This window comes from Somniosus microcephalus, chromosome 7 (genome assembly GCF_052327205.1).
Source record: "Somniosus microcephalus isolate GS21.2 chromosome 7, FLI_Smic_1.0, whole genome shotgun sequence".
Taxonomy (NCBI): Eukaryota; Metazoa; Chordata; class Chondrichthyes; order Squaliformes; family Somniosidae; genus Somniosus; species Somniosus microcephalus.
In genome coordinates this window covers 248,407,603-248,425,852 of record NC_140993.1, presented here as the reverse complement: position 1 = coordinate 248,425,852, position 18,250 = coordinate 248,407,603, and the positions used below count along the sequence as shown (strand labels likewise).

At 42.2% G+C, this 18,250-nt stretch overlaps 1 protein-coding gene across 2 annotated transcripts in view; it reads left to right on the top strand.

Moving 5' to 3' along the window:
- Positions 1 to 18,250, top strand: part of nsmce2 (NSE2 SUMO ligase component of SMC5/6 complex) — a 245,096-nt gene continuing 226,846 nt past the window's right edge. The window contains exons 1-2 of one of the 2 annotated variants that reach the window (XM_085993572.1): positions 1 to 103; positions 2,127 to 2,288. In XM_085993572.1, the coding sequence (XP_085849698.1) occupies positions 2,144 to 2,288 (145 nt within the window). In that variant the 5' untranslated portion in view covers positions 1 to 103; positions 2,127 to 2,143. The remainder of the gene's footprint in view (positions 104 to 2,126; positions 2,289 to 18,250) is intronic. The other variant, XM_085993573.1, reaches the window with a different exon arrangement.

Genomic DNA, 18,250 nt, shown 5'->3' with positions numbered 1-18,250 from the left:
GGGTGCTCCGCGCCGGACCGGCCATTTGAACAGTAAGGCGGCGGAGTGCGGCCGAGTATCGCCTGGGCCCGCAACTGGCGACAGGTTGTTTTCAGGAGGAAGGGTGGGCGATTTAATTAAATGTATTGCTTTCAACAAATGTGTAAACTGCGGATTTATTTGTGTTAAGCAGTGAGGGGCCGAGTCGCAGTTTACAAATACAGCAATTGTTTAGCAGCCGGGCTGTTTTGTCAGAGAGGGACATGTTAAAAAATAAACAGTTCTCCACCTAAACAAGGGCCACTATTGATCTGTGTTGATATTTTTGAAGAGTGATCACCATAAAAAAGACGAGTTGCTCGTTTATTAACACTTGGCAGTTTCGCAAGGGTCTTTGTGTTTATGAAAATAATAAATAATTTAGAAACTTTTGGGTCAGGGTGAGGATCATAGAGTGTTACAGAACAGAAACAGTCCATTTGGCCGGTCAAGTCTGTGCTGGTATTTTTTTTCTACCTGGGCCAGATAGTCTAATCCCACTTTCCTGCTTGCTCTCCATATCCTTTAAGATTCCTCCTTTCAAGCAATTATCTAATTTCCCTTCTAAAAGGATTTACGGACCCTGCTTCAGTCTGACCACCCTGGTTGTAATTTTTTCCCCAACTTCCCCCTTTAATTTTTTTGTCATCATATAAATATGTGTCCTCTTGTTACTGTCTTGCTGACCAATGGAAACCATCGCTATTTACATTATACAGAAACAAAACTCTGGCTGCTGGAAATCTGAAATAAAAAACAGAAAATGCTGGAAACACTCAGCGGGCCAGACAGCATCTGTGGAGAGAGAAACAGAGTTAACATTTCAAGTCGATGACCTTTCCTCAGAACTGGAAAAAGTTAGAGATGTAACAGATTTTAAGCAAGTACAGAGGCAGGGAAAGGGGGGAGGGGAGGAGAGGAAAGACCAAAAGGGAAGGGCTGTGATAGGGTGGAAGGCAGGAGAGATTAAATGACAAAAGGGATGATGGTCCGAGGCAAAAGGAGATGGTAATGGGACCAGTAACGAAACAAAAGATGGGTTTAGAGGAGGTTTAAATGGGAATTTCAGAAGCATCAGCAACAGCTGCCGTCTGGAAAAAATAGGGGCAGAGGTTATGATTTTGAAATTGCTGAACTCAATGTTGAGTCCGGAAGGCTGTAAAGTGCCTTATAGAAAGATGAGGTGTTGTTACTCGAACTTACATTGAGCTTCATTGAAACAGTGTAGGAGACCGAGGTCACAATGGGAGTGGGGTGGAGAATTAAAATGACAGGCGACCGGAAGCTCGGGGGTCACACTTGTGGACTGAATGGAGGTGTTCCATAAAGCGATCATCCAATCTGCATTTGGTCTCCCCAATGTAGAGGAGACTGCATCGTGAGCAGCAAATACAGTATATACTAAATTGAAAGAAGTACAAGTAAATTGCTGTTTCACCTGGAAGGAGTGTTTGGGGCCCTGGATGGTGGGAAGGGAGGAGGTAAAAGGGCAGGTGTTGCATATTTACATTATCATCATTATTATTAACCTGTCGTAATCTTGAAGTCCTTGATCAGGTGGTAGATGTCCCTCCTGTGTGGTGCTGAAAGTTACCAGGTTTTATACAAGTTGGTAGTGAGTTAGCTGACCGAAGTCAGGGCGACACTAGGGCTGCTAGAGCTGCCCTTGGTGCCTCTGGGCTAAGGATGGGGCAATCAGCCAGGTCTCCAGTTATGACTCTTCAGTAAATCCCACTCTGTGTTTAGCCTGTATGTATTCCTGCAGATCTATAAATGATGCACTGGAAGACCTTTTAAGACCACCTCTGGGTTCTTTCATTAGTTCAGGTGGCTGAGCTCCACAGACCAGGAAGCTCCCAGATGCAATCAGATAGATTTGATTGGCCTCTTATTATTTTCATTTTACTTTGATTGCCAGTGGTTAGAATATTTAGGGGTGACTGTGCAACTTGGTTTCAAGAAGGTGCTTTACTTTGCACCCCTGTTTAGATGTATATCCTTGGGTTTTAACTATGGAAATGAGTGTTTGCATAACAAATACAGAGGAATGTATGAACAATGGATTTCATTTAAATTTGCTGCTTCATTGTCTATTATTACGTCCACAGGTTGTTACTATTACAAAATGCCTGGACGGTCGACCATTATGCCTGTGATCTCCTTCAACTCTGTGGATTCAGCAGTGTCCTCCCTGAAAACATGTCATGTGTCTATCAACACTGGAATTGAAGTCACAACAGATGTCGCACTTGCCCTTACTGAGCATGAAGGTAAGCGTGATGAAAGTAGATTTATTTTCCCCTGTTAAATGTGTATTATGTCTTTTTTTTAAATGATGGTAACCCAGTTCAAAAATGAACTCCTAAGAGCTTTATCGAAAACCAAAATGTCTGCTCAGACAAACTTTGTTTAACACAAAATGAGAAAACTCTTTGTTCTGTAGACTTTATTATTTGCATCACCCTTGCAATGAGGCAGATAAAAATATGATTTCAAATAATTGTGTACAATGAACCTGGGAATTAATATTAAAAAAAAGCTTTTGTGACTGTTTTCTGGCAGAGATTTCTATTGTATCAGCAAAGGAGAGAATACATGAACTGCCTGTGTTTGACTGGGTACGGGAGGTGTGGTTGCTTTTATATGCAGTTCCTTCACCAGGTTCTGAATGGTTGGTTAGTCACCTCTGACTTATTAATGTATACAGGGTTGCCACTGAAAGATAAAATGCTGTTGTTATCCCAACAAAAGTAAGCTTTTCTATTCAAAAAGTTAGCCGAGAGCAAATACTGTCAGAATGAGCATCTGTGTAAAGCAGATGTAAGGGTGTTACTGCTGATCAACGTAGTGTGTGATCCATCTCCTACTGTTATGTGATTGTGATTCTTGCTTGACAGTTCTGTAGCTAGGAGTTATCTAAATCTGGAGACGAATATGGCAAGCTTTCCCTAGTTCTTTAGTTCAGTTCGCAGAGTTTCATCATATGGATGTGTTGCTGCAATGAGGCAGGACTCTTGAGTCTGACAGTGGGCATTTGTGTAATAAAAAAGATCTTTGTTACTTTGGCGTGACAAAGTTTTAAAGGAACGTGTTAATTAAAGATGTTTCAAAATCTGATTTATGTAAGTTTACTTTTGAATAAACTCAAAATTAGTACATATCTGTTGGTTTAAAGAGATCTTGAGGAATCTTTGGGAAGGCTGTATTATTTTTATACCTCAATGGTACAAGGGTTCATTGTTCCCCCCTGTGATAATGCTATCCTACATATTTTGTGCATAAAGTCATGTTCTAGTTAATAGAAAATGCAGGCTTTCTGATGGAAGCTGAGCATAAGTAAAAACTGTTGGAAAGAATTTTGAATCATAATAGGTGAAGGATTGGTTACTTACTAAGGTATTAAAACTGTTGACATTTTGTTTGCCTGATTTCTTCAAAAGTTGCATGAACTTCAAAGGGAAAAATATGCTCTTAGTTCCTGTTCATTGTCAGGTGTCGTGTAGCATGTCGAGCTGTATAATAAGCAGCTCAAACTATAACAGTAAGTTCAATAAAACCTGTACTAACAATCGGAGACTGTATTTTTCAAAGAGTTTACCAGAGAGGCTGGGTAAATAAAATATGTTGTGTAAATTAAAGAAAGAGAGATCTTGCATTTATATAGCGTCTTTCACAACCTCGGGACATTCCAAAACCCTTTACAGATGTTAAAGTGTAGTCACTGCTGTATTGTAGGACAACATGGCAGCCAATTTGTGCACAGCAAGCTCCCACAAACAGCAATGAAATAATAACCAGATAGTATAAAAGCAAAATACTGCGGATGCTGGAAATCGGAAATAAAAACAGAAAATGCTGGAAATAATGGAGAGAGAAACAGAGTTAACGTTTCAGGTCGATGACCCTTTGTCAGAACTGGAAAAGCTGGAGATGGAACAGGTTTTTAAGCAGGTAGAGGCAGGGAAAGTGGGGAGGGGAGGAAAGAACAAAAGGGAAGGTCTGTGATGGGTTCGAAGGCAGAAGTGATTAAATGACAAAAGGTATGATGGTGCGAGGGAAAAGGGGGTGGTAATGGGACAAGTAAAGAAACAAAAGATGGGTCTGGAGGAGATGTAAATGGCAACAGCAGATTCATTACCAGCTCCTGCTGTCCAAAAAAATGAGAGTGGTGCTTGTGATCTGAAACTGTTGAACTCAATGTTGAGTCCGGAAGGTTGTAAAGTGGTTAATCGAAAGATGAGATGAGGTGAGGGAGGTGACCTGAGTAGGACTGGACCAAAGAATGTTCCACATATCCCATGAAAAGGCAGGCATAGCTAGGACCCATATGGGTTCCCATAACAACACCTTTTATTTGGAGGAAATGAGAGGAGTCAAAGGAAAAGTTGTTCATTGTAAGAACAATTTCAGCCAGACGGAGGAGGATGGTGGAGGATGCAGACTGGTTGGGCTTCCGTTCAAGGAAGAAGCGGTTAGGGCTAGGAAACTGGAAACTGTTAAAGTGGTGGATTGCGTCGGAAGTGTCGTGGACGTAGGTGGGAAGAGGCTGGACAAGGAGAGAAAAAATAGTCGAGATAGGAAGAAATAAGTCCTGTGGGGCAAGAACAGGCTGAAACAATGTGTCTACCAGGGCAGTCCTGTTTGTGGATCTTGGGATGGAGGTAGAAGCGGGCTGTGCGGGGTTGGAGGACTGTGGGTTGGGGGGGGAAATCTCCAGAGGAGATGAGGTCAGTGACGGTTAGGAAACGACGGCTTGATGTTTGGTGGTGGGGTCGTGGTCTAGGACGAGATGTCGGGGAATTGGCGTTCAGCCTCCACAAGGTAGGGGTCTGTTTGTCAAACAACAACAGCGCCACCCTTGTCAACAAGTTTAATGACCATGTCTGGGTTGCACCTGAGAGAACGGACTGCTGCAAGTTCAGAGGGAGCTAGGTTAGAGTGAGTGAGGGGAGCAGAGAAATTGAGATGGCCGATGTCATGCTGGCAGTTCCCAATGAAAAGATCAAGAGAGTGTAAGAGGCCAGAGGAAAGTGACCAGGTGGAACGAAAATTCTGACGACGGGAGAAAGGGTCTGCTGTGCGGAGGAAGACTCCTGGCCAAAGAAATGGGCGCAGAGGTGAAGGCGATGGAAAGAGAGCTCAGCATTATGCCAAGCCCGAAATTCAATGAGGTGGGGGGGCGTAAGGATCTTTAAAATCCTTTGGGCATAATTAACTTCAGTGGCCACAAGGTGGATATTGCTGTGTTTTTTTTAGCTTAATATTACAGATGTGTTTTAAACATATTTCAGCAGGGGGCAGTATTAACAATGATTTTAAATAACCTGCAATAAGTGTTTTGTGTTCACAGAAATACGCAGAATTCCATTGTTAACAACGGTTAAAAAAAATTCTTGATTGCTGGCAGTGATAGTTACCATCTAGAATCACAGAACGGTTACAGCACAGAAGGAGGCCATTGGGCCTGTCGAGCCCGTGCCGGCTCTCTGCAAGAGCACTTCAGCTAGTCCCACTCCCCCGCCCTTTCCCCGTAGCCCTGCAAATTTGTTTCCTTCAGGTACTTATCCAATTCCCTTTTGAAAGCCACGATTGAGTCTGCCTCCACCACCCTTTCAGGCAGTGCATTCCAGATCATAACCACTCGCTGCGTAAAAAAGATTTTCCTCATGTCGCCTCTGGTTCTTCTGCCAATCACCTTAAATCTGTGTCCTCTGGTTCTCAACCCTTCTGCCATTGGAAACAGTTTCTCTCTATCTACCTTGTTTAGACCCCTCATGATTTTGAACACCTCTATCAAATCTCCTCTCAACCTTCTCTGCTCTAAGGAGAACAATCTCAGCTTCTCCAGTCTATCCACGTAACTGAAGTCCCTCATCCCTGGAACCATTCTTGTAAATCTTTTCTGCACCCTCGCTAAGGCCTTCACATCCTTCCTAAAGTGCGGTGCCCAGAATTGGACACACTACTCCAGTTGAGGCTGAACCTTTGTTTTATAAAGGTTCATCATAACTTCCTTGTTTTTGTACTCTGTGCCTCTATTTATGAAGCCCAGGATCCCGTCAGCTTTTTTAACTGCTTTCTCAACTTGCTCTGCTACCTTCAACGATTTGTGCACATATACCCCCAGGTCTCTCTGTTTATGCGCCCCCTTTAGAATTGTACCCTTTAGTTTATATTGCCTCTCCTCATTCTTTCTACCGAAATGTATCACTTTGCACTTTTCTGCGTTAAATTTCATCTGCTACGTGTCTGCCCATTCAGCCTGTCTATGTCCTCTTGAAGTCTATCACTATCCTCCTCACTGTTCACTATACTTCCAAGTTTTGTGTCATCTGCAGATTTTGAAATTGTGCCCTGTACACCCAAGTCCAAGTCAATATATATCGAGAAAAGCAATGGTCCTAGTACTGACCCCTGGGGAACACCACTGTATACCTTCCTCCAGTCTGAAAAACAACCATTCACCACTACTCTCTGTTTCCTGTCACTTAGCCAATTTTGTATCCATGCTACCACTGTCCCTTTTATTCCATGGGCTTCAACTTTGCTGGTAAGCCTATTATGTGGCATTTATGAAATGCCTTTTGGAAGTCCATGTACACCATGTCAACCGCATTGCCCTCATCAACCCTCTCTGTTATCTCATCAAAAAACTCAATCAAGTTAGTTAAACACGATATGCCTTTAACAAATCCGTGCTGGCTTTCCTTAATTAATCCACACTTGTCCAAGTGACTGTTAATTCTGTCCTGGATTATCATTTCTAAAAGCATTCCCACTACTGAGGTTAAGCTGACTGGCCTGTAGTTGCTGGGTTTATCTTTACACCCTTTTTTGAACAAGGGTGTAACATTTGCAATTCTCCCCCGTTTCTAAGGAGGATTGGAAGAGTATGGCCAGCACCTCCGCAATTTCCACCCTTACTTCCCTCGGCATTCTAGGATGCACCCCATCCGGTCCTGGTGATTTATCTATTTTAAGTACAGCCAGCCTTTATAGTACACTTTATCAATTTTTATCCCATCCATTATCTCCACTACCTCCTCTTTCACCATGACTTTGGCAGCATCTTCTTCCTTGGTAAAGACAAATGCAAAGTACTCATTTAGTACCTCAGCCATACCTTCTGCCTCCATGCGTAGGTCTCCTTTTTGGTCCCTAATCGGCCCCACCCCTGGAAGTGATTATTCACAAATTAGCCGGACTGTCAACCATATGGTAATGCTCCAAATCGATTGGTCTATTGGTTGCAACTGAAGCCAGATCGATACAGTTTGCCACCCCAATGTTTACCAGGTCGAATGCCTGTCTCTGAGCCATCCAGACCAAGAAAGCTCCAGGTGCGATCCCTGCTGCGTACTGAGCTCCTTGTTCTCATCTGGGACAGCGACAAGGGACTGTACAGTTAGCTGCAGTCACCCCCTTGTATGGTAGGGAAAATTGCCCAGGGTTCCCAGTTCTGATTGCCGGACAGTGAGACCCGATGGAAGCGTGTTTCTGCAGATGTCTGGTTGAAGACTGGATCAGGTTCAGTAATGATATCCTCCACAGTTGGATAGTCTCCCAGATTGACATGTGAATTGTAGTTACTTGGCTGAGTTACTGGAGGGCAATCATTGCTGTGAGCAGCACAAATAGAAAACGAGCAGTCAGCATCTATTTAAAACACGAGGAACATACAAGGAGACATTCTATGATAGGTACAGACAATCACTAATAATGGCTTAGGCCGGGGCAATTATAGCATGACCTTAGAATTAGTGTCAATAGGCTAATTGTATCTATGGTCTGATTACAGGCTGCTCACTAAGTCTTCATTGAGTATTTGTCATGATCAGGAACTCAATCAATATAACGTTAATAGCTCTAGTGCTTTTTTAATCATATTTTGCAGCACCTGGGTGAGTTTGTGAAAATTCCTGTTACTGGGAGTATGGATAGTGATGTGCATACATACTGATCGCTAGGTTCAAATCCAGACTGATGGAATGAAAGTTTTTGCTGTCCGAATAATTCTATGTGAAATGAGTTTGGGCAATGTTAATCTAGTCCTTGGTGGGCATGGGCTCACGATACAAACCTGCCTCTAACTCGGCACCAGTTACAGTCTCACTCAGAAATGGTGGGGGGGGGGGGGGGCGGGGGGAGGGAAATGCGAAACTTGTGTTGCAGTAGGTTGGGGGCTCAGGTTGGATGCTGACAGGGAAGTGCCCTGAGATAGAAAGTGTTCCTTTCCCCAGAAATAACATCCCTTGTCTTCTGCACAAAATTGATAGTTTAAAAAAAAATCTCCCTAATGTGGCTAACATTGTTGCCAATATCTGAACAATTTAAAGTTTATCTTGTTCTTTCACTCCTAATCACAGTATAAACCATTAATGATTTGATCATAAATAGTAACATTTTGTAGTGACACGCTGTAATGTCCGTGTGTAATTGAGACACGGACTGCAGAAGTTGGTTATAACAGGTGTTTACTGAATGGAGACAAAACTGGAACTACTATACAAAGTTACTACACAGGCTTATATACAGGGGTGGTCACTACTGGTGCTGCAGAATATAGTTCCTTCTTCAAGGTACATACACTACACACGCTACAGGAATAACTGCTTTAGTCTTAATCTAGTGTTTACAGTGGTTTGAGATACGTGTGCTTCCTTAATGTGTTGATTCCATTACTGCAGTGGCAGGAGTTTGTGAGATCTGGTCACAAATGGTCAAGGCTCATTGCAACAAAAAGTGAGCCATGTTCACGTGTTGTGCAACAAACTCTTCGGTTTTGTTGTGGTGAGTCTTCAAGCCAAGTCAATTGTGTAGGATTACACAAAATAATTGTTCAATTAAAAAAAAAATCTCCCATTTGAATATTTTTGGGTTTTAAATTGTTTCTTTCAGGAATTGGGTTGCAGAATTGGTTGTGTTGCAAATGTATTTTTGGTAATAAAATAGACACCGGCTGCAGTCCTGTGTCAAGAATCAGCTCGAAACACAGAATCAAACACTTGCGGGTTTATTGAGGGTTAAACGAACAAACCAACACTGAGATTACAAAAGGTGCCGCAGAAGAACGCACGTTGCATCCAGTTGAGCTCCAGCTTCTTTCGTCTCCTAACTTTCTTACAATGGTATCGCTTTTTAAGCTCGGCTAAAAGGCCATTACATCACCTCCATGAGCTTCACTCTTGGTTTTACATTAGGTATTATTAGCTCAACATACCAAAAACTCAAAGGCTCCACAGTACGGTGTCAAGACAACATATCTTAACATGTACAGAAATTAATAAACATATAGATGTATACATTAGATTAGAACTATCCAAGGCTATTTTATATGACAGCAGTTACAGCCTTACAGATTTGTTGATTTTCTACCGTTGACTTGTCTGTCAGCTACAGTTGCAGGTTTTTAGTTTTATGTTTTTAACTATAGAGCTTGATATAAAAGTGAACCTAATTTAAATTGAACCTTTTTGTACAAAATGGATTCCTTTGCTAGCTTGCGATCATAAAATCTAACAATTCGGATGCTGTTTCTTTACCTCTGGGAGTAAACTAATGGAATGAAAGTCTATTCTCTTTGGCTCCTGAGAGAATGAATAAGGATAGTTGCAAACCACCTTGTAACACACACCTGTCAACCACTTAAAACTGCCTGGAATTCAGAACCAATTGATTTGTTAGATGCCACATGGGTGGTTCCTATTAGAAGTGGAGTGTATACTCTGGTGCATTAGGTGCTAATGTCTAAACTGCAGTCCATGGGCCACATGCAGCCCTTGAGCCTTGACAAACCAGACCTTGAAGCCGAAGCTACTCAGTCCTATATGCATTTATACTTCTTGTTTGTTGGTTTGTCTTGTTTCAGTTTTCTGAGTCTGAAGCTTTGGTGTGCATTTGGTGTTTTTGCCTCATTCCTAAATCAGAACACCAAGATCTAGAGTATTGTGTCCAATTGTGGGAACCACACTTTAGGAAGGATGCCAAGGCTTTGGAGAGAGTGCGGAAGAGATTTACTAGAATGGTATGAGGAATGAGGGACTTCAGTGGAGAGACTAAAGAATCTGGTATTGTTCTTAGAGCAGAGAAGGTTAAATGGAGATTTAATAGAGGTGTTCAAAATTATGAAGAGTTTTCATGGAGTAAGTAAGGAGAAACTGTTTGCAGTGGCATAAGGGTCGGTAACCCGAGGACACAGATTTAAGGTAATTGGCAAAAGAGCCAGAAGCAAGATTAGAAATGTTTTAACACGCTGAGCTGTTACGATGTGGAGCGCACTGCCTGAAGGGGCGGTGGAAGCAGATTCAGTAGTAACTTTCAAAAGGGAATTGGATAAATATTTGAAAAGGTAAAATTTGCAAGGCAGGGGAGTGAGACTAATTGGATAGCTGTTTGAAAGAGCGGGCACGGGCACAATGGGCCAAATGGCGGGCTCCTTTGGTGTCAGATTCTATGATCTGCTGTTCTTCTCAAATTGAGACATATGCAAATTAATGGAAGCATGGATTTAAACGTCGCACCTGGCCCCCAAGCTTGCCCCCCCCCCCCCCCCCCCCATCCCAGCAGTTAAGGGTGCTGCTCAAATGGTGTTGTGCACTGTCCAGGAAGCCTCACGGTTATGCTGTATCCAAATTACCCTATGGGCAGATTTTAAGATGAATATGGGCTCTTCAACTGGAAACTGAGTTCAGAATTGGTACTATTCTGAACCAGCCCCCTTTTTGGAATAGGTCTAATGCTACTGCCAGTTTAGATTATGTATGTTACATAACCCAGTGTACACTAGCAGCAGACTTGGAACTTCCTTCGTCCTCCCAATGCTGTTTTAATCTGTATGTGGATTTGCTGTGCTTTAGTTATTACTGTTATATAAAAAAAAACTTGTATTTATATAGCGCCTTTCACGACCACCGCACGTCTCAAAGCGCTTTACAGCCACTGAAGTACTTTTGAAGCGTAGTCACTGTTGTAATGTGGGAAACGCAGCAGCCAATTTGCACACAGCAAACTCCCACAAACAGCAATGTAATAATGACCAGATAATCTGTTTTAGTTATGTTGGTTGAGGGATAAATATTGGCCAGGACACCGGGGATAACTCCCCTGCTCTTCTTCAAAAAAGTGCCATAGGATCTTTTACGTCGACCTGAAAGAGCAGACAGGGCCTCAGTTTAACGTCTCATCCGAAAGACGGCACCTCTGACAGTACAGCACTCCCTCAGCACTGCACTGGAGTGTCAGCCTAGCTTTATGTGCTCAAGTCCCTGGAGTGGGACTGTGAACCCACACCCTTCTGACTCAGAGGCGAGAGTGCTCCCAACTGAGCCACAGCTGACACATTAAGGGGCAGTATTGTCAATTATTTATATGATCTGCAGTTCAAAATCTATTTCGCCCTCTGAAATATATTCAGAATTTGAGTGGTAATAATTGTGAAAAAAATCTGATTACTGACAGTGATGGTGATTGTGAGCCGGCAGTCAAAATCTGATCATGGAGCTATTCAGCAGTCCAATTGGGATAGCTGTGTTCGTTTCACCTCTGAGGATTCAATTACAGGAAACTTTCTGGTATCCGGCACTGACAGGACCGAGCTGGTGCCGTTAGATCAAAACTGCCGTAGAAACCAGCGCTAATGTTAAAACATACGGAGCTCAGAGCTCCGTGTGAAGCAACAAACCCTGTTGCTTAGCAACAGCTTCAGAACAGTTGGTGCAGCTTGCAAGCGTCTAGCTGAAGCAGGACTGGAGAAAAGAAGCAAGAAAAAAAATTATCTGAACCGACTCCTGAATTTTGCCGGTAGATAGAGCTTTCCGGACATTTAACCTCTGGATAAACGAAAGTTTCCTGTATTGAGCCTCGATTGTGGCATTGAGCTTCAGTATAGATGAAGTATAATCCTTTGCTGCACTTGAGATGTTGAGGCAGACACTTGAGACAGAAGGTGAGATTAGCCTCATTTCTCACTATTGACATCAGTCGTCTTGATGCGCCGAGAACATTGTGGGTTTTTTTTAAAAGCAAATTTTTAGTTTTACTGCATTTTGCTACAGTTGGGATGGAAAGTTACTTTTAGAGGAGACGGGTAAATATGTTCTGTTCAAAAACCCATGGAGATTCTGACAGCTATCATTTTTTACATTATTCACTGAACTACATAGCCCCGTTCATTTGCTCACTGCATTGCCTGAAAACTGTTTGTAAGTCATGCACTTGGTCTTTTAAATAATGTGACAGTGCAGAGCAACAAATCATATATATATTTCAAAGTGCCAATATGATAAAAGTTGTTTAATTCTACTTCCACACTCCCCTTCCATAATCATTGGATTCACAGTGAGAGGGTTCTTTACTAAAGAAAAAAAGGAAGACTTGCATTTATGTAGCACCTTTTACGATCTCAGGACCTCCTCAGCGCTTTACAGCCAATGAAGTACAGGAAACTCTTTTTTATCCGGCACTGACGGGACTGGTGTGGTGCCGGTTTATCAAAAAGTCCGGATTGCAGAGAGGTATAGTAAAAGGTATGAGAGCCCCGTACACGGCCACAGACCAAGCGTCCCTGTTGCATAGCAACAGGTGCAGGAACCCCGGTTACATGGCCACAGATCCAGGAACGGCCACTAATATGAAGTAAAACTTACCTGAACCTACTCCTGAATTTTGCCGGTTAACAGAGATTTCTGGTTATTTAGGTGCCGGTAAATCGAGAGTTTCCTGTACTTTGTAATCACTGTTGTAATGTTGGAAATGCGGCAACGAATTTGTGCACAGTAAGGTCCCACAAACAGCAATGTGATAATGACCAGATAATCTGTATTAGTGATGTTGGTTGAGGGATAAGTATTGGCCAGGACACCGGGGAGAACTCCCCTGCTCTTCTTGGAAATAGTGCCATGGGATCTTTTACGTCCACCTGAGAGGCCAGATGGGACCTCAGTTTAACATCTCATCCGAAAGGTGGCACTTCCAATAGTGCAGTACTCCTTCAGCATTGCACTGGAGTGTTACCTTGGATTATGTGCTGAAGTCTCTGGAGTGGGACCCACAACCTGACTCAGGTGAGAGAGCAGCCACTGAGCCACAACTGACACATATTGGGGTCAATGTGGTGTTATGTTTGCTTCAAAAGTATAAACCCACCTTTATTTTAATGTGTTAACTCCTGGAATTTGCTCCAAACTCTCTTTTGTGGAGATTACAATTTTGCTTAATGCATTTTTCTTTTCTATTTAATTTTATCTATGTTTTTAAAAATAAATCATCTTAGGGGCTGGAGCAAAGCTAAACTTTGGTGCAGGTGGAAGCCCCTCCTCCCCTGATTAAAGTTGTGTGGTAATGAATTATTACACAATGTATTGAAAACAAATGCAAATGGGCCTGAGACATCTGCATTGAGGTAATGATTTATAAATTACTGTAAAGCTATCAAGATCTTTAACTGCTCCTGTTTGATATGGTCTTTATTTCTTCGAGTGCCACATCGATCTATCTATTTATCTAATTAAAATACTTGCATCTAGTATGTCTGTGGCATTACACTTCAAAGATGTCACACCTCTTATGTGTCCGTAGGGTAAAAAAAATTGTGATTGGCTCAAACCACCATTGGAATATTTCACCCAATCAAAACCCAGTTCCAGACAAGTGGGAAAAATCCCATCAATTATCAACCAACAACAGCCACAAAACCATACAAGTAAATTTCTGATTTATTGTCACAAAAGTGACCAATAAAAATTGTCAAACAATTTTCTTCCGATCTTTAGAGTGGCCATGTTTTCCCCTCATGTACATTGTAGTACATACACTTAAAAATTACATTTATGTACCATTATGAATACATTAAAATTATGACCCCTCCAACTAAACTTCGCTTCAAGTTGGTCTTGGATGGTAGTTATGCTTGCAAAAAGTTTCCCCCGTATGGATCCCGCCATGGAACCTTTTCGAATGCGTGCTCTCTTTTAGAACTAGGTTTTGAGTTCAATTCCATAACCCAGAGATGCTGAGCCCTGTGTAATGAACCAACTGCTGCCTTGGCTGAGAGCATCTAACTCAGCACAGATCAGAGTTCCTAGTCAGTGCTGAGTTAGCTCATTTCAAGCCAAGACAGCAATGGGATGCTAAATTTAGCCTCCGATGTCCCACGGTGGGAAGTGGTGTTCCACAAAGATCGGTGCTGGGACTACTGCTGTTCACCATTTACATAAACGATTTGGACTTGGGAATCGAAAGTTCAATTGCAAAATTTGCAGATGACACCAAATTGGGGGGTTTAGTTAATACAGAGAATGACTGCGACAAAATACAGGAAGACATTAACAAAGTTGCAGAATGGCATGTAATTGACAGATGAACTTCAATACAGATAAGTGCGAGGTAATACATAGTGGTAGGAGGAATAAGGCGGCCACATACTCTTTGGAAAATAAGTGACTAAATGGGGTGGAGGAACAGAGGGATATGGGGGTACAGATCGACAGATCACTAAAAGTAGCGACGCAGGTTAATAAGGCCAGAAAAAAAAGAGGATAAAACTCCTGGTCCGGATGGACTGCATCCACGCATATTAAAAGAAGTTAGGAAAGAGATGGCAGAGGCACTATTACATATATACAAAAATTCATTTAGAAAAGGGAATAGTGTCAGAGGACTGGCGGACAGCTAATGTTATTCCTATATTTAAAAATGGAGAAAGAACAAGTCCAAGGAACTTATAGACCAGTTAGCTTAACGTCAGTGATGGGAAAGATAATGGAATATTTACTCAAAGCTGAAAATATAATATCGAGTAGTCAGCACGGATTTCACGCTTGACCAACCTTATTGAATTCTTTGAAGTAACAGAAAGAGATAAGGGTAATGTAGTAGATGTAATATATTTGGATTTGCAAAAGGCCTTCGATAATAGACCCATGACTAAACTCAGATCATGTGTAGTCAGGGGACAGGTAGCAGAATGGATAGCAAGCTGGCTACAAAACAGAAAACCGAGTAGCAGCGATTAAGGGTAGCTACTCAGACTGGCAAAAGATGGGAAGTGGTGTTCCACAGGGATCGGTGCTGGGACCACTAGTTCACAAATTTACATCAACGATTTGGACTCGGGAATCTGAAGTACAATTTCAAAGTTTGTGGATGACACCAAATTGGGGGGGGGGCGGCGGGGTATAGTTAATACTGAGGAAGAATGTGACAAAATAATACAAGAAAACATTAATAAACTTGCAGAATGGGTGTGTAATTGGCAAATGAATTTCAATATAGGTAAGTATGTGGTAGTGCATTTTGATAGGAAGAATAGGGAGGCTACATATTGCTTGGATAATAAGTATCTAAATGGGGTAGAGAAGCAAAGTCATCATAGGGTACGGATACATAAATCATTAAAAGTAGCAAGGCCATTTTAAAAAAGCAAATCCAGCGTTGGGGTTCATTTGTAGAGGGATAGAAGCAGAGCAGAGAAGTTATGGTAAACCTGTATAGAACCTTGGTTAGACCACACTTGGAGTACTGTGAACAGTTCTGGTCTCCATATTCTAAAAAGGATGATACCAAAACTGAGCGGTTATACCTGTCATGAAAGATTGAACTAGCTGGGGCTCTTCTCTAGAAAAGAGAAGACTGAGGGGTGACCTGATAAAGGTCTTTAAGATTTAATAGGGTAGATGTAGTGAAGATGTTTCCACTTGCACACGAGGTGCCATAAATATAAGATAGTTACTAATAAATCCAATAGGGAGTTCAGGAGAAACTTCTTTACCCAAAGCGTGCTAAGAAAGTGGAACTTTCTACAGCAGGGAGTAGTTGAAGCGAATAGGATAGATGGAGTCAAGGGGAAACACAAGAGCGAGAAAGGAATGAAATGATATGTTGATAGGAAATAACAACAGAAAATGCTGGAAACACTCAGCAGATCAGGCAGCATCTGTGGAGAGAGAAACAGAGTTAACGTTTCCATTTTCTCTCTCCATGGATGCTGCCTGACCTGCTGAGTGTTTCCAGCATTTTCTGTTATTTCAGATTTGCAGCATCCGCAGTATTTTGCTATTGATATGTTGATAGGGTTAGAGGAAGAGGGGTGGGAGGGGACACGTGGTACATAAACACTGATCAGGGCCTTTTGGGCCGGATGGCCTGTTTCTGTGCTGTAAATACTTTATAATACTTTGTAATTGTGTTCCTAGAGTTTGGATTCTTCAACTTGGGTGGGCAGTTTTAGTGTGTGTGTGTGTGTGTGTGTGTGTGATTCATCATGGGAATTGTAGTTTCCTTCTCTTCTGTGGAACTACATTACCCAGTATGCATTGTGAAAACTCATGATACATGCTGAAGAGGATAGTGCATCTCTGACAAAATCTGTGACAGAGATGCATAATGGGAGTTGTAGTTTTCACCACTCTCCTGTGAAGCTACAGTGAGTGCACCACAGCGACCAGGCAGAAAATGTACAAATATGATGGAAAAAATATCAAAAATCAGCATTGATACTGTTAAATATTCCTGCAGATTGGAGGGTGGCAAATGTAACCCCACTATTCAAAAAAGGAGGGAGAGAGAAAACCGGGAACTACAGACCAGTTAGCCTAACATCAGTAGTAGGGAAAATGCTAGAGTCTATTATAAAGGATGTGATAACAGGACACTTAGAAAATATCAACGGGATTAGACAAAGTCAACATGGATTTATGAAAGGAAAATCGTGTTTGACAAACCTACTGGAGTTTTTTGAGGATGTAACTGGTAGAATAGATAAGGGAGAACCAGTGGATGTGGTGTGTTTGGATTTTCAGAAGGCCTTTGATAAAGTCCCACATAAGAGGTTAGTGTGCAAAATTAAAGCACATGGGATTGGGGGTAATATACTGGCATGGATTGAAAATTGGCTAACAGACAGCAAACAGAGAGTAGGAATAAATGGGTCTTTTTCGGGGTGGCAGGCGGTGACTAGTGGGGTACCGCAGGGATCAGTGCTTGGGCCCCAGCTATTTACTATATATCAATGATTTGGATGAGGGAACCAAATGTAATATTTGCAAGTTTGCTGACGACACGAAACTAGGTGGGGTTGTGAGGAAGATGCAAAGAGGCTTCAAGGTGATTTAGACAAGTTGAGTGAGTGGGCAAATACATGGCAGATGCAGTATAACATGGATAAATGTGAAGTTATCCACTTTGGTAGGAAAAACAGAAAGGCAGAGTATTATTTAAATGGTGATAGATTAGGAAATGTTGATGTGCAAAGGGACCTAGATGTCCTTGTACACCGGTCACTGAAAGCAAACATGCAGGTGCAGCAAGCAGTTAGGAAGGTGCATGGTATGTTGGCCTTCATTGCAAGAGGATTTGAGTACAGGGGCAAGGATGCCTTACTACAGTTATACAGGCCTTGGTGAGACCACACCTGGAGCAGTGTGTGCAGTTTTGGTCTCCTTACCTAAGAAAGGATATACTTGCCATAGGGGGAGTGCAGCGAAGGTTCACCAGACTGATTCCTGGGATGGCAGGACTGTCGTATGAGGAGAGATTGGGTCGACTAGGCCTGTATTCACTAGATTTTAGAAGAATGAGAGGGGACCTCATTGAAACGTATAAAATTCTGACAGGACTAGACAGACTGGATGCAGGGAGGATGTTTCCCCTGGCTGGGGGGGTCTAGAATGAGGGGTCACAGTCTCAGGATACGGGGTAGGACATTTAGGACTGAGATGAGGAGAAATGTCTTCACTCAGAGGGTGGTGAACCTGTGGAATTCTCTACCACAGAAGGCTGTGGCGGCCAAGTCCCTGAATATATTTTAAGAAGGAGATAGATAGATTTCTAGACACAAAAGGCATCAAGGGGTATGGGGAGAGAGCGGGAATATGGTATTGAGATAGAGGATTAGCCATGATCATATTGAATGGCGGAGCAGGCTTGAAGGGCCGAATTGCCTACTCCTGCTCCTATATTTCTATGTTTCTAAATTCAAAATCTGAGCTAACGATGTTTGGCTGGTGTTGAGGAGGATCCTTGTTATTGCTGGACCTGGAAAAGCTGTTTATCAGATGCTTTGATGCTGAGCAGCCAGTCAGCCAGAGTCAGACCATGATGAATGATTGTCTGTTAAACTGCTAGAAAGAATAACAAAATAAAGTACTTGCATCCTAAGCAAATATAGTAAATAACTAAAATGAGAGGTCTGCGCAGGAAAAAAAATTATTTTAATTGTACAGTGCCACGATTGCAC